Source organism: Xiphophorus couchianus, chromosome 22 (genome assembly GCF_001444195.1).
Source record: "Xiphophorus couchianus chromosome 22, X_couchianus-1.0, whole genome shotgun sequence".
NCBI classification, from domain to species: Eukaryota; Metazoa; Chordata; class Actinopteri; order Cyprinodontiformes; family Poeciliidae; genus Xiphophorus; species Xiphophorus couchianus.
Genome location: NC_040249.1, coordinates 24,370,454 through 24,382,905, shown reverse-complemented (window position 1 = coordinate 24,382,905; position 12,452 = coordinate 24,370,454). Strand labels below are relative to the sequence as shown.

At 36.0% G+C, this 12,452-nt stretch overlaps 1 protein-coding gene across 3 annotated transcripts; it reads left to right on the top strand.

Moving 5' to 3' along the window:
* Positions 1–4,622: 4,622 nt before the first annotated feature.
* On the top strand, positions 4,623–7,207 carry LOC114137557 (mas-related G-protein coupled receptor member B1-like). 3 transcript variants are annotated; one of them, XM_028006241.1, is made up of 4 exons: positions 4,623–4,680; positions 5,325–5,575; positions 6,255–6,445; positions 6,528–7,207. In XM_028006241.1, the coding sequence occupies exons 2-4, from the start codon at positions 5,339–5,341 to the stop codon at positions 7,102–7,104; spliced, it is 1,005 nt and encodes a 334-aa protein (XP_027862042.1). In that variant the 5' UTR covers positions 4,623–4,680; positions 5,325–5,338; the 3' UTR covers positions 7,105–7,207. The 3 variants fall into 3 exon arrangements, with proteins under 3 accessions (XP_027862042.1, XP_027862043.1, XP_027862044.1); XM_028006242.1 differs by having other exon boundaries at positions 4,635–4,658; XM_028006243.1 differs by lacking the exon at positions 4,623–4,680 and having other exon boundaries at positions 4,734–5,575.
* Positions 7,208–12,452: the final 5,245 nt, after the last annotated feature.

Genomic DNA, 12,452 nt, shown 5'->3' with positions numbered 1-12,452 from the left:
GCTAAGTTTCCACAGAAAGTGCTCATTTTTAAACTTTTCTCAGATTAATGCTCCTATTGTTCATTTAATATTTTAGGAAGAAAAATTCAGGAGATAATTGCCTGACCACAAGGGGGCGCTGAAAAAGCACTGACATTTTTATTCTCAGATGATCAACTGGAATAAATAAATAAATTCTGTGATGTCATGGTGCAGCAGATAATAAATAAATTTTTATTAATTAGTAAACATGGAGAAACAGCAGAAGCCTTAAAAATGACCCCAAAGGTTCACATATTGACATTCTGTAGATTTCACATTAAATACCTTCTTAATGAAGGACTGGAAGCATGTTGATCATGAACAGGGTGTGTGTCGGAGTTTACTTTGTCAAGAAAATCCGAGCTCATCCCACTTCCCCATGCTGGAGATTTTAGTTTAACAGTAATAATAAATAAAGTTATCTTTAAAATGAATCACTCAAGTGACATCTAGGCCCAACATTAGACTTAAGTGTCAATAAAATAAATCTGGTTGTGTGTGTTGTTTTTGTCTCATGCAAACTTTGCTTTAATTCTACTTTTTTCTATCTAATCATAAGAAATCATAGTCAGTCAGAGAGAGTCATTAAACAGGAAAAGCAGGTTTCCTGGAAAAAGAGGAAGTAAGTTTCCAGCCTGCAGATTTATAAAAATAGCTGAGACTATTTTTTAGTTTAAAGCATGAAAGTTTTAAAGAAGGAAATCTAAACATTATTAGTAATTGGATAAGATTCAAAGTAAAATACTTATATTAATATTGGTTTACTTGTAATAATACTTACACTTACATTTGTGAGAACACTTACAAGAAAAACAAGTAACTGTAACTTTGGTATTAAATAATTAGAATCATGGATTATTCTTGGTTTCTTTTCAGAAAAACATCTGTAATAACTCACATTAAGATTATAATAAGTATAATTAATAAGTTATGGTTATAAAATCATAAATGAATGCTAAATCAGAGAAGCTAAAGAAAATAAATGTAATATAAATGTGATTTTGACATTGAACTTGAAATGGTGTAAAAAGGTGTAACTGCAATTAAACATCACTGATATGTTGGAGGTAGAGAGTAGGTGAAAGGTGAAAGGAAGGGAAAAAGGGGAACTAACAGGAGAGCAGAGATGATCAATGCTTTATTTAGAAAATGTCGTGCAGGCAACAGACACAGGAGGTTGAGCAACCCTGAGACATTAGCACAGACATCATGACATGATGTCTCTTAAGACAGTGATGGATATGAGATCATCTATCTAAGCAGACAGCCAATGAAAACGCACCAAAAGGGTGGATAAACCCTATAAAAGGTGGGTGCAAAAGAGGAACCTTTTGTTGGATCCTCCGGGCAGCTTCGAGCCAAGAGATGGACAAAGAACTCTGCAGCTGAAGAAGAGCCGGGGCCACAGAGCCGAAGACTGTCCCGCTCATGGAGACCAACCCGTCTGGCCCACAACCTGTGGCTTCGAATCGCACTTCTCTCATCGGCTGGGTTCAGACCCCAAAGACAAAGATGAAGACAAAGGCAAAGACAAAGACGAAGAACTGGTGCCTTTTTTCCTGCCAGCACCAAGTCCTGTGTGACCTCACCATCCATGCGGAGAAGAAGCTCATCAGACCTACAGAGATCCCTGCCTTCGCCGATCAACATCTTCCTCCTGCTGCAGCACCTTCTTCATCATCAAGCCAGGTCTGGGGTTCGAAACGCCAAACTCCGTCCGTCTCTCTCAAAGGTTCCCTTTTTTAGTTCTCAGTGTCAGCAGTAGGGAAAGATAGACTAGATGATTGATTTACTTATTTGATTATTTCTGCTACTGAATGAAGCTGTACTGACCCTTGCAAAAATGCCTTACTAATAAAATATTTAGCATAAAGAAAATCTAAAGATGTTGTGGACATTCAGTTAATGAGTCACCTTAAAGTTCTTTGATGGTTGTAAAATAGCTGTGATGTTTGATTCTGGAGAGGAAAAAGTGGAAAATGTTTTTAGGTTGCTGGTAGCCCATATGTAAAACATCAACCTTGGGACTCGCCCGAGTCACTAAAACCTACCTGGTTCAATAACAAATGCAAGTTGTAAAATAGAGAACGAGCGACCGTTAACAGGTGTGCTCTGTGAAACTAGTTGGCTGTAGGCTGCTCAGTCTGGCTAATTCACAGGGGGAAGAAGGGTGGGACACCTGGATGTAGGCCGTCAGATAACCAGGCGAATCGTTTCTCGAAACCAGCTTAAACAGAGTTTACTTCAGTTCTGGACAGGGTAAATCCCAGCAGATTTAGGAAACTCAACGGACCCGTTAGACGGAGAGCTGGTAGCACATCTCCCCTCTCAGAAGAGGAAGTACGAGAGTGAGAGAGTAGAGACAGAAAGGAGGGGGGGGGGGGGTGTTGCGCAACAACAACTTCTTACTGTGTGTTTTATATAAACAGGCCAAAAATAGGAAAACCTGTTTGAGTCTTCATGTGGATATTCAGGAATATGATGAAGGCAGGGTTTGAAAGCAGCACTTTCTCTATAAATAAAGTTTCTATCAGTTTTATGGGTTCATGTTTCTATGTTTTCTGCTTTTATTTACACAACTTTCCCTAAAAAATATGGGAAGGGCTTTAATTAGTGTTTGAGAAATGTCCTGCTCTTTAAAGCCAGACTCTGTTTAAATTGAAATACCTGATAAAACACAGTAATGAAGCACAGAACCAGGACTGCAGCCTCATCAGTGCCACAGTTTCCTGATTCAATCAGCTTGACCTGAAGCAACCTTTGTTCTTTGTTCCTCAACTTGAAATGTCTTTTTCTAATGTACATTGTTATTCTGCTGTCTTAACACAACAGACTATTCAGAAATCAAATTTGAATTTGAATGCCACAATATTTTGCATGGCACCTGATAAAAGCCTAAAGGTGAGTCGAGTACATGAACATGGAAAGAAGTACAGATATACATCTTTTTATTATTTTTATTTCTTGTGCTGTATATACTGTATGTGTGATGCTCTAAACAAAGTTGACATTTAAATGCTGGAATAAAATTAGGTAAAATCTTTCAATTACACCAAATTTGAACTTTGATTCTTCTTTTAGTTTAGATAAGTAAACATTTAAGAACAACTAAAAATTAAATGTGAAACACTGAACCTTGCAAAGGTTTTCATACAACACCAATATTTTCTTTTTTTTGTCACATCCCATTTGCAAACTAGTCATCACTGTATTTTACTGAAATTATATATTTCAGAAAAGTGTTGGGTACATGTGTGTTCAGCTCATTGTATGTTATATATATAAGATCCTGAAATACTTTGTGTCCAGTGGGTTTTAGAAGACACATGATTATGAAATACAGTCTACATGTGTATTTTAATCTGAGTTGTTACAAACAGCCAAGCACACATCCCATACACACATTTGAATTTCTACTCATTAAGTCTATTATTGTATTTACTATCATTGTACTGAGTATATGTATTGACTTGAATTCATTTTTGTAAATGCATTTATGCAACATCTTCCCAGCCCCAACCGTAGCAAGTCTAGTACTAACCCAGAGCCTTACCAAAACTTAATGCACACCATACCTCTAACCATGACCTCTGACCCTAAACAAGATGGATTCACTGTATTACAGCTGGACTTTGGTTCCTTTAAGGAACTGGCATTCTGTTGGATCGGCTGCCAAATCAGATCCTGTGTAAATTACAATCCTGTTTTGTGCATAAACATTTAAAAATAACACACCTGCTCAGAAAAATTGCCATTTAAAGTGACTGAAAGTCTCTGAAGTTTCAGATGGATTTCTTAATTAGAGAAGCTTCCAGAAACTTCATGGCACCATGTTTCTGTGTTTTCAGTATTTGTTTAGTCTTCATGGACTCTTCTGCATTTGTTTACATGCCTACAGTCCTAAAGGAAATGTGGAACCAACTCAGATTCTGAGAATTGTTTCTCATTCTTACAGACTTACAAGCTGTTCTTTGTTTAAACTAAAATTATTTACGTGATGCATCTTATTATAAAGCACAATGCTGTGTGTTAATCTTCAGATTACATTGCATTGTGTTATAATGTGATATGATCAGTGTCACCTGAAACAAACTTTCTTTGTTCCTCAAAATAAATGTATTGTTCTAATGTAAATCATTTAATCTGCTGTACTGACACAACAAAGAATATCCATGAACTGAATTTGAATATTATTTAAAATGAAAATGTTTTGTGTGGTGTGAATTCTGGGAATGAAAAGAAGGAAGATTCAGATAGTATTATTTTAATAGTTTCTGATGTATGTGTGCATTTATCAAAAGTAGATTGTGTAGACGTTACACATCATTAGTTCTGTATTCAACAGTAACTCTTACCTTTGGAAGGTGATCTACATTTATCACAGTTCAATTTTGATTTCATTATCAAATACGAAAATACATTTAGGAAGAAAGTATAAAGAGAGTAACAAGTGTTACTTGTTCAGCTAAAACAAGTAACACATGTCGTGTCTATTTGGTTCAAAAACACAGCAGGTGTGTCCAGGTAATGTCTCTGTTTATCATTCAGAAAATATTTGCATGTCTTACATTGCTATAAATATACTTCAGGAATGCAGAGAGCACAACTTCTGATACAGCTCTGAAGAACTCACTGAGGTTTGATAAATCATCTTTTGGGGTACAAATTCTTACAGTTAACTCTAAAAATGCAATTTTCTTCTAAATGACTGAAAAGAATAATTTATTTATTTTATTTGAACTTTAACATGTAATGAAGATAAAACTGTTTGTAACAGTGTTTGGATATATTTGGTGCATGAACATTTCTCAGAAGAAACTAAAATATTTCTAATTAGACTTTCTGTTGCTCAGATTAGCAGACAGTGGAATTAGACAAAAGGCATATTGCAAGTTACACAGTTGTTAGAAGAATTTTAGTTTCCACAGGTTCTAGTTGTTTTATTGTCTGTTCTTTACACTTATTTACTTGGTCAATATCATAATTTACTGGAGAAAATTATTTCAAATTTGATTTGTGTATGCTTACGTATTATATTGGTGTTGTTGGATATTATTTTTTATATGTCAGTTATAGAAAAAAATGCATATAAGTTAAGATGTACTTAAAAACATAATGCCCCAACAAAACTGTACTTTCTCTTTGGTAGGGTCTTAGTAAAACATCTATCTTGTAGTTCTTTTTCAATGTTTAAGTCAATTTTTCAATTTTAATAATTGTAAAATGACTAGAAGGGAATTATTGAATCTATTTAAAGCTCTGTGTTGCTCTGCTTCATTATTATCACTGACTTTCCTCGACAGGTTCTATTGTGAAGATGGATTACAGATACATCAATGCAACGTCTTTCATTCCAAACTATACTGACAGCAATAACAGCTTTAACCACAATAACTCTTCCAACAATACATTCCAAAATAGTACCAGCTCTCCAAATTCATTTGAAGAATCATTCTGCTGGCATTATTATGGAACGATGACAATGTTTACCATAATATTCATCTCCATCTGGGGTCTTTTATCACCGCTGGCCATCTACAGTCTCTACTCTCAGGTGTGTTCAATAAAAACTAAACTTCAGAAATAAAACATGTTATTATTTTTAACAAAAAGAAGGCAATATCTGTTTATTCAAGATTTTACTGATTTAGTTTGAACGTTTGAAGACTAAAGCCTAATTTTGGTATGAATAGTGACAAGTTGGAAAAAGTCTTTATTGAGTTTAGCAGAATTTTTTCTTCTGCAGCTTCGGTCACTGAGACAAGTAACAATCGGTAGAGATGAAAATTCTGCATGTCTATGCATCTATTAAATGCTTAATCTTTGCTTTTTGTCTGACTTTAGCATAATTTTAGCCTGGACTTTAGCCTCGATATTTTAAGCTTAATTTATGTGATTGTGGTTAGTTTCATCCACATCAAACTCTTTATAGTGATTGTTATGTTGCTATGTCATTGTCTTTGTGGATCATAAGTTTACGTTTTTTAGCAAAAATGTTTTAGACATTATTTTAGCAAAACAAAATTTTGACCAAAAAATTTGACAAAACAATTTTTATCAAATTTTTTTGCCAAAACATTTTCTCAATCAGTAAAACAACTAACATATTTGAATGTGCTATCAAATGGCAATGTACGCCTGGATAATAAATAAGCCTATCATATTTGTTAGTTCTTTTACTGATTTATTATTATTATTTTACTTTAATTTTACTGAACCCTCATTTTCTGCAGATCCGAAGTGATCATGTCGTTCCTGTTTTCATCATCAACCTTCTAATTTCAGACATCATTCAGATTTGCTGTATGATTGTTCAAGTGGCAAATGTAAAGGACTATTTCATAACTTATTTAGTCATTTATTATCTCTACAACTGTGGTGTGATGGCCAGTGTTTTCTTCATGACCTTCATTGCCATGGAAAGGTAAATTAGTTTTTTGTTTTGCTTTTTTGCTAATGTTTCTCTTTGTATTCCTTCGTTCTGTAATTTTGCTTTTGAATTACAGGTATCTGCTGATTGCTTGGCCTTTTTGGTACAGATTCCAGCGAAAACTCAAGCTTTCTGCATCAGTCAGTGTTGTGAGCTGGATTCTTTCTGTTTTTATTGGTTTAAATAATGGAATGTGGCAGGGATCCCTTCTGGTCCTCCCCATGCCCCTGTTAATATTCTTCCTTGTGCGCAGTATCAAAGCTCTGTCTACAGCCCAGAATGTCCCACCTAATGAAAGACAACAAATTATAGTTGTTTTAACTGTGGTGTTGTTTGCTTACGTACTGACATTCTTACCACAAATTCTTGTGGAGTTTGTGTTGTGGGCAGGGTGGTGGCGGTGGTGGTGGGATTTCAACAGTACCACATTTGTAAATTTGATCAGTGTGCCCTGTACTTTAATCCAGCTAAATCCTCTGGCAGACTTGCTTCTATACCTTATTATAAAGAAGTGTCTCTTTGACAAACTGCTGGCCTTCCTGTGTTGTTGCAGAAAGATTAACAATAGGAACCAGCAGACCAACAGCATTACAGCAACAACATGTAGCTGGTCGGCTTCTCAGGGGCAGAAAGAAGCAGAGAATAATTCCTGAAAGGTAAAATTAAGACTAAAGACAAACACATCAAATTCTGTACATAAGCAATAATGCATCTAATATTTTAAAAAAGCAGCCTGCATATAAAAACTGTTTTTATGACCAAATCAACTGTTAATCTTTAGAAAGATGTAAATACTTTATTAGTCAAAACATGTCTAAAATTTGCCTAAAATGCTTTTACTTTTATAAAAAACAACTGTTTTTTAGGAAAACTACAAATGTTAAAAAACTATTAACATATTTTTTAATTTGACCGTGACACTGGGTCTCTATTTAGAAATCATTTATCTAAGCCTTTTATTTTTTAGAAAATATATTTTTGTGTTTCTTCTGTAGAGTTTTTACTGTGATGGAAGTAACTGGTACAATTATACACACAACAGCTCTGAGAACATAAAAACATGCATAAATATGAAATTGTAAAAAAGAAAAATACAAAATAACCTACAGATTTCATACAATTTAAACAGTTTTTTAACCTCAACATGCAACACAGTATGGATGACTGCATAACTGGTTGATTTTAACGTTTGTGAAACTGTATTTCACACAGAAAATAAAAAATAAATAAATAAATTAAAAATGTTATTAGTGAGCAACAAGGAAACTTAAATGGGGATTACTGGAACAGTAACACAAGTAACCAGTAATGAGCAGCTACATCCTGTGAGGTTTTATATAAAGGAAAGATTCAGGAGTGACATCTGATGCAGGTCGGCTAATCAAGAGGATTTGGAACAGCTGTGGAGGGAAAATGAGAAAAGATGGGAATATTTAATAAATATAGAGAATTCAGATTGACATAAAAGAAACTCCAGACCAAGGAGAAAAATATTAATACTGATCTGAGAGGAAAAACTAAAATTTGTTCTTTCTTTCTTCTACCCAACAAATTCTTTGTCTTGTTGAATTTTGGCTTTGCATGTATTAAACCTTGAATATCATTACTATTTGCATTATACTTGATTTAAATCACTGATAAACACAATAATGTGAATTATGTAAATGAATATGGAAAATAAATAAATAAAAAACCTTTGTTACCAGTCTTGTAAGTGTTCTATTTTTTTTTTTTTTACCATTTCTTGAAACAAAAAAGTAGTAAAAGACAAGTATAAAACTCTGACCTGAGGGTAAAAGTCCAAACAGTTTGTGTGCAGTTTAAAGAGAAGAGGAGTTTTGATGATTATACTGAGCCCAACTGAGGATGAAGAATCTGCATCTTCACATCCCAGACGAACCTCTTCTCTTTCCAGGGGATGAGACACAGACCTGCAGGAGGGAGATGGACTCCCAGCATGTGAAAGGTCTGACCTCGAGGAGGGGGTGTGAAGAAAACCTGAGATCATCCCACTTCCCCATGCTGGAGATTTTAGTTTAACAGTAATAATAAATAAAGTTACCTTTAAAATTAATCACACAAGTGACATCAAGGCCCAACAGTAGACTTAAACTTCAATAAAATCAATCTGGCTGTGTGTTGTTTTTGTCTCCTGTAAACTTTGCATTAATTCTATTTCTTTTTTCTATCAATCATAATAAATCATAATCAGACAGAGAGAGTCATGAAACAGGAAAAGCAGGTTTCCTGGAAGAAGAGGAAGTAAGTTTCCAGCCTGCAGATTTATAAAAATAGATTAGATTATTCCTTATTTCAATGCAAGAAAGTTTTAAAGAATGAAATCTAAACATTTTGAGTAATTGGTTAAGATTCAAAGTAAAATACTTATATTAATATTGGTTTGCTTGTAATAATACTTACACTTACATTTGTGGAAATACAAGTAAAACACGTAACTGTAACTTTGGTATCAAATAATTAGAATCATGGATTATTCTTGGTTTCTTTTCAGAAAACATCTGTAATAACTCACATTAAGATTATAATAAGAGTAACTAATAAGTTATGGTAATTGTTACGGTCACTGACCTCTAGGGGCTCTCTTCATGAGAGAGCTCTTCCTTTGTGTTTCAGCTTTACCTGGCTGCCACAGGTGCAATGTGTTGGAGCTCGTCAGCCACCCTATAAAGAGCTTCAACTGGAAACGTCAGATCCCTTTTTCCTTGGGCCTTGATCTGATGTGATCTTGTCAGTGAGCTGATTGTTTGTGGAGACTTTGGATGGTTTTGCTGTGAGCATTCTTGTGAAGCAGCAAGTGTATAACTAAAGTTTTGCTTCGATTCACAGTGGAAGCTGGTAGGGGTTCTCTGCCATTTTCTTTAACTGTTTTCTCCTGTTTTTTGGTTAGTCAGGAAGTTCAGGTATTGTACTTTCTTTTTCAGTTCTCATCTAGAAAGTGTTTCTATTTTACAATTAAGAGTGGGATGTTATTTTTGTTGTTTTGGCCTTGGAGACCCTGAAGTTTAAAGCTTCCCTGTGTTTGTTTACTGTGAGTGACATTTTACTTGAACTGTAAATTAAACTATATTTTTGGTAATGACACCAACTGTTTAGGTTGCCTTCTTTTTGTGTTACACCCAGTGCCAGACTTTATCCTTATTGGTTTTGTGGGGGGTTGTAACAGTAAATTATAAATGAAAACTAAAGAAGTTATAAATGTGATTTTGACATTGAACTTAAAATGGTGTAGAAGATGTAACTGCAATTAAAGATCATTGATGTGTTGGAGGTAGATGGTAGGTAAAAGGTTAAGGGAACTAACAGGAGAGTAGGGATGATCAATGCCTTATTTGGAAACAGATTGTTGAACAACTTCAACTTTTCAAAGAAAAGGTGGTGCAGGCAACGGACGTAGGAGGGCCGTTGAGCAACCCTGGCACATGTGGGGTCTGCAGGGATCATGTTTTCTGACTTAGACATGTTTTCTTAGACTTCATTGTGGATAATGACTCTGTCCCACCAGCTTCAGCAGCATCTTCAAAACAAAGTCTTTGGTAATCTGAACACTTCAGACCAAAGTATGGTCTAGTCTGAACGAGCTGAATGTGGGAGTATGGGGAAGGGATGATCTGTGAGGCGCTGTGTCTTAAAGGTGGTGCTCAGTAAACCAGGTCTCTTGCACAACTGACTGGTTGCCATGGAGATTAGACATGCTTTTATAGTTTCTATTCTTATTAGCCATATTTTTACTATGTTTAATCACTTCAAACTTAGTGCCTCATTAGCTTTGGCATGTTTTATGTGAAGCCGGGAGTAATGCAGCACACGGAGCTTCAAATAAAATGGGTCCTTTATTGTTTTTAAATGAAAAAAAAAAACACTTTTTCTCTCTTTCTGAGTTGCAAAGAAACAAAATATAAATGACCCGTATTCTGTCGACATAAAGCCTCAGCATCGGTGGAAATGGCGGGCTCACATGTAGCAACGTAGCTTCACATACAAAACTAAACTCTTACAAAGGGTGTAATAAACAGCAGTGGCACTTCTAGAGGACAAACAAAGAAAAACATAACATTAACATCCTCTCCTTAACTTTGTTCACGGAAGATAATTCAGCTTCGACATTACCGAACACTTGGATTCTCGGTTTAGGTGGCCATGTAGTGTAAAGGAAGAATTATTTATTAAAACTTTGAACAAAACGTTTGGCTCGTATCTTCCTTAAAAGACCCGGATCCTCTCGGCGAGCAGCGGCCAGCTGTAAAACGAAACTAAACAAGGCGTGTTGACGTCACAGCTCACAGAGTTTAATTCATACAAAGCAACGCATGAATCAGTTAACAAAGCTGCAGAGACACAGAGATATGCATTTTATCACAAAATAACAACAGACAAAGACAAACACGAAACACACAGACAGACAAAGGCGCCCACGTGGAGAAAAGATGGAAAAAACTCTCTCTCTTTCTCTTTACACGTCATCTTATACAAAGAGGTGTTTCCGTATTTTAATTTATGCAACGAAGGCGTTCCGTTGTTCAACCAATCAGAGACCTGTTTCGGCCCCCCAGAGAAACTTGGAAACTCCCCTCATTGCAGCTCAGATGTCTGGTTTTTATCTAAGTAAGAGGGCGGACCACTTCGTGCTCATCTCTGTCTGGCACCGGCGATCTCGGGCGGAAGAGTCCCTGTTTTGAGATTTCCCAGATAACTCTAACGTCTATCCCCCACATTCCAGCGCCGTTTCCATGGAGATGCTAATTTTATGGCCCTTGTATAGGCGCCTGCTTGTCTCGATCTGGCCATCTCAAAGGGTCACACAAAGCCTGTTTTTCCAATAAGAGTGCTTAATATTCCTTTACACATGTTGTAAGTATTTTAGCACTTAAATAATCATTTTCCTTAACAGTAGTCATCTTTTTCACCAGGTCTCGGCACACAAAAATGTCCTTCTCTTCCGCTTTTCTCAGAATGCCACAATACATACACAAGAGTTTTTTTTCTACTTCCTGAAATCTTTTGACCTCTCTGTAAAGCAGCACCACATGCTGGCAAAAACAAGAATTGCAACCAGTTGGCGAAACAAAGCAAAACAGGGTTTACAAAATGCAGTTCTGACATGCACCCATTCTTTCACCTGGTTACATATGTAAAACACAGATGGAGTTTCAGACTGAGGGACGTGGACCGTTACTGGAGACATGGCGTTCTGCTAGAGGGGCAGAACTAGGCAACGGTCAGAAAGAAGTGCCCGCCATATTTTAGTTTAGGATCCATGTGCACCACACTGAGTGGTGAGGGTTGGGTGGTTTTTGGCCACCTCACCAGGGAGATTGTCTCTATCAATTTCATCTGCTTCCACACATACTGCTGCACACTTACACAATCCTAACCAGCACCAACTCCAGTCACACATAGTCATGGGTAAACTGATAACAGCAGGCTGACACCCCTTAGCATGTGTGCAGAGTGAGACATGGATAAAAGCAGATCTAGCACTTTATTCTTTGTTTAACTCTGTGTCATCCTTAAGATCTGCTGAGTGGAGCCCAGTGACTGATATTTTTATTAACTGTATCTGTTCCAAAATGAGTTTGTATTTAACACTGCGTTATTAAGGATTATATATTTTTATACATAGCTAATAATCTCTGTATTTCTTAAGGTTGAATAAAGACAGGATGAACACTAAATACTTTTTACAACGCCAGCTGCTGTAAATGTGCTACAGAAATTAACTTTGACTTGACTAGACTTGACAACTAGTGATGGTGAGATGAAGCCTCATGAGGCATTGAACCACTTGAGCCAACTGGTTCGAGAAAGGGTTAATTTCTTGAAGCTTCATGTGCACACGAAACCACCTACTGGCCAGGTGTATAATCACAGCCAGCTGTATCTTAACACGTGTGATGCATTGAATTTTTGTCTATTAAGGCTCTTGGGAATGATGTCACAAAAGGTGTAGGACGAAATCATTTGTCTACATAAATTATGTATA

Bases quoted from the DNA above. Each gene is read 5' to 3' on its own strand.
- LOC114137557 (XM_028006241.1), top strand. From the start codon at position 5,339: ATGGATTACAGATACATCAATGCAACGTCTTTCATTCCAAACTATACT. The intron at 5,576-6,254 runs GTGTGTTCAATA...CATTTTCTGCAG, and splicing joins TCTACAGTCTCTACTCTCAG to ATCCGAAGTGATCATGTCGT. The intron at 6,446-6,527 runs GTAAATTAGTTT...TTTGAATTACAG, and splicing joins ACCTTCATTGCCATGGAAAG to GTATCTGCTGATTGCTTGGC.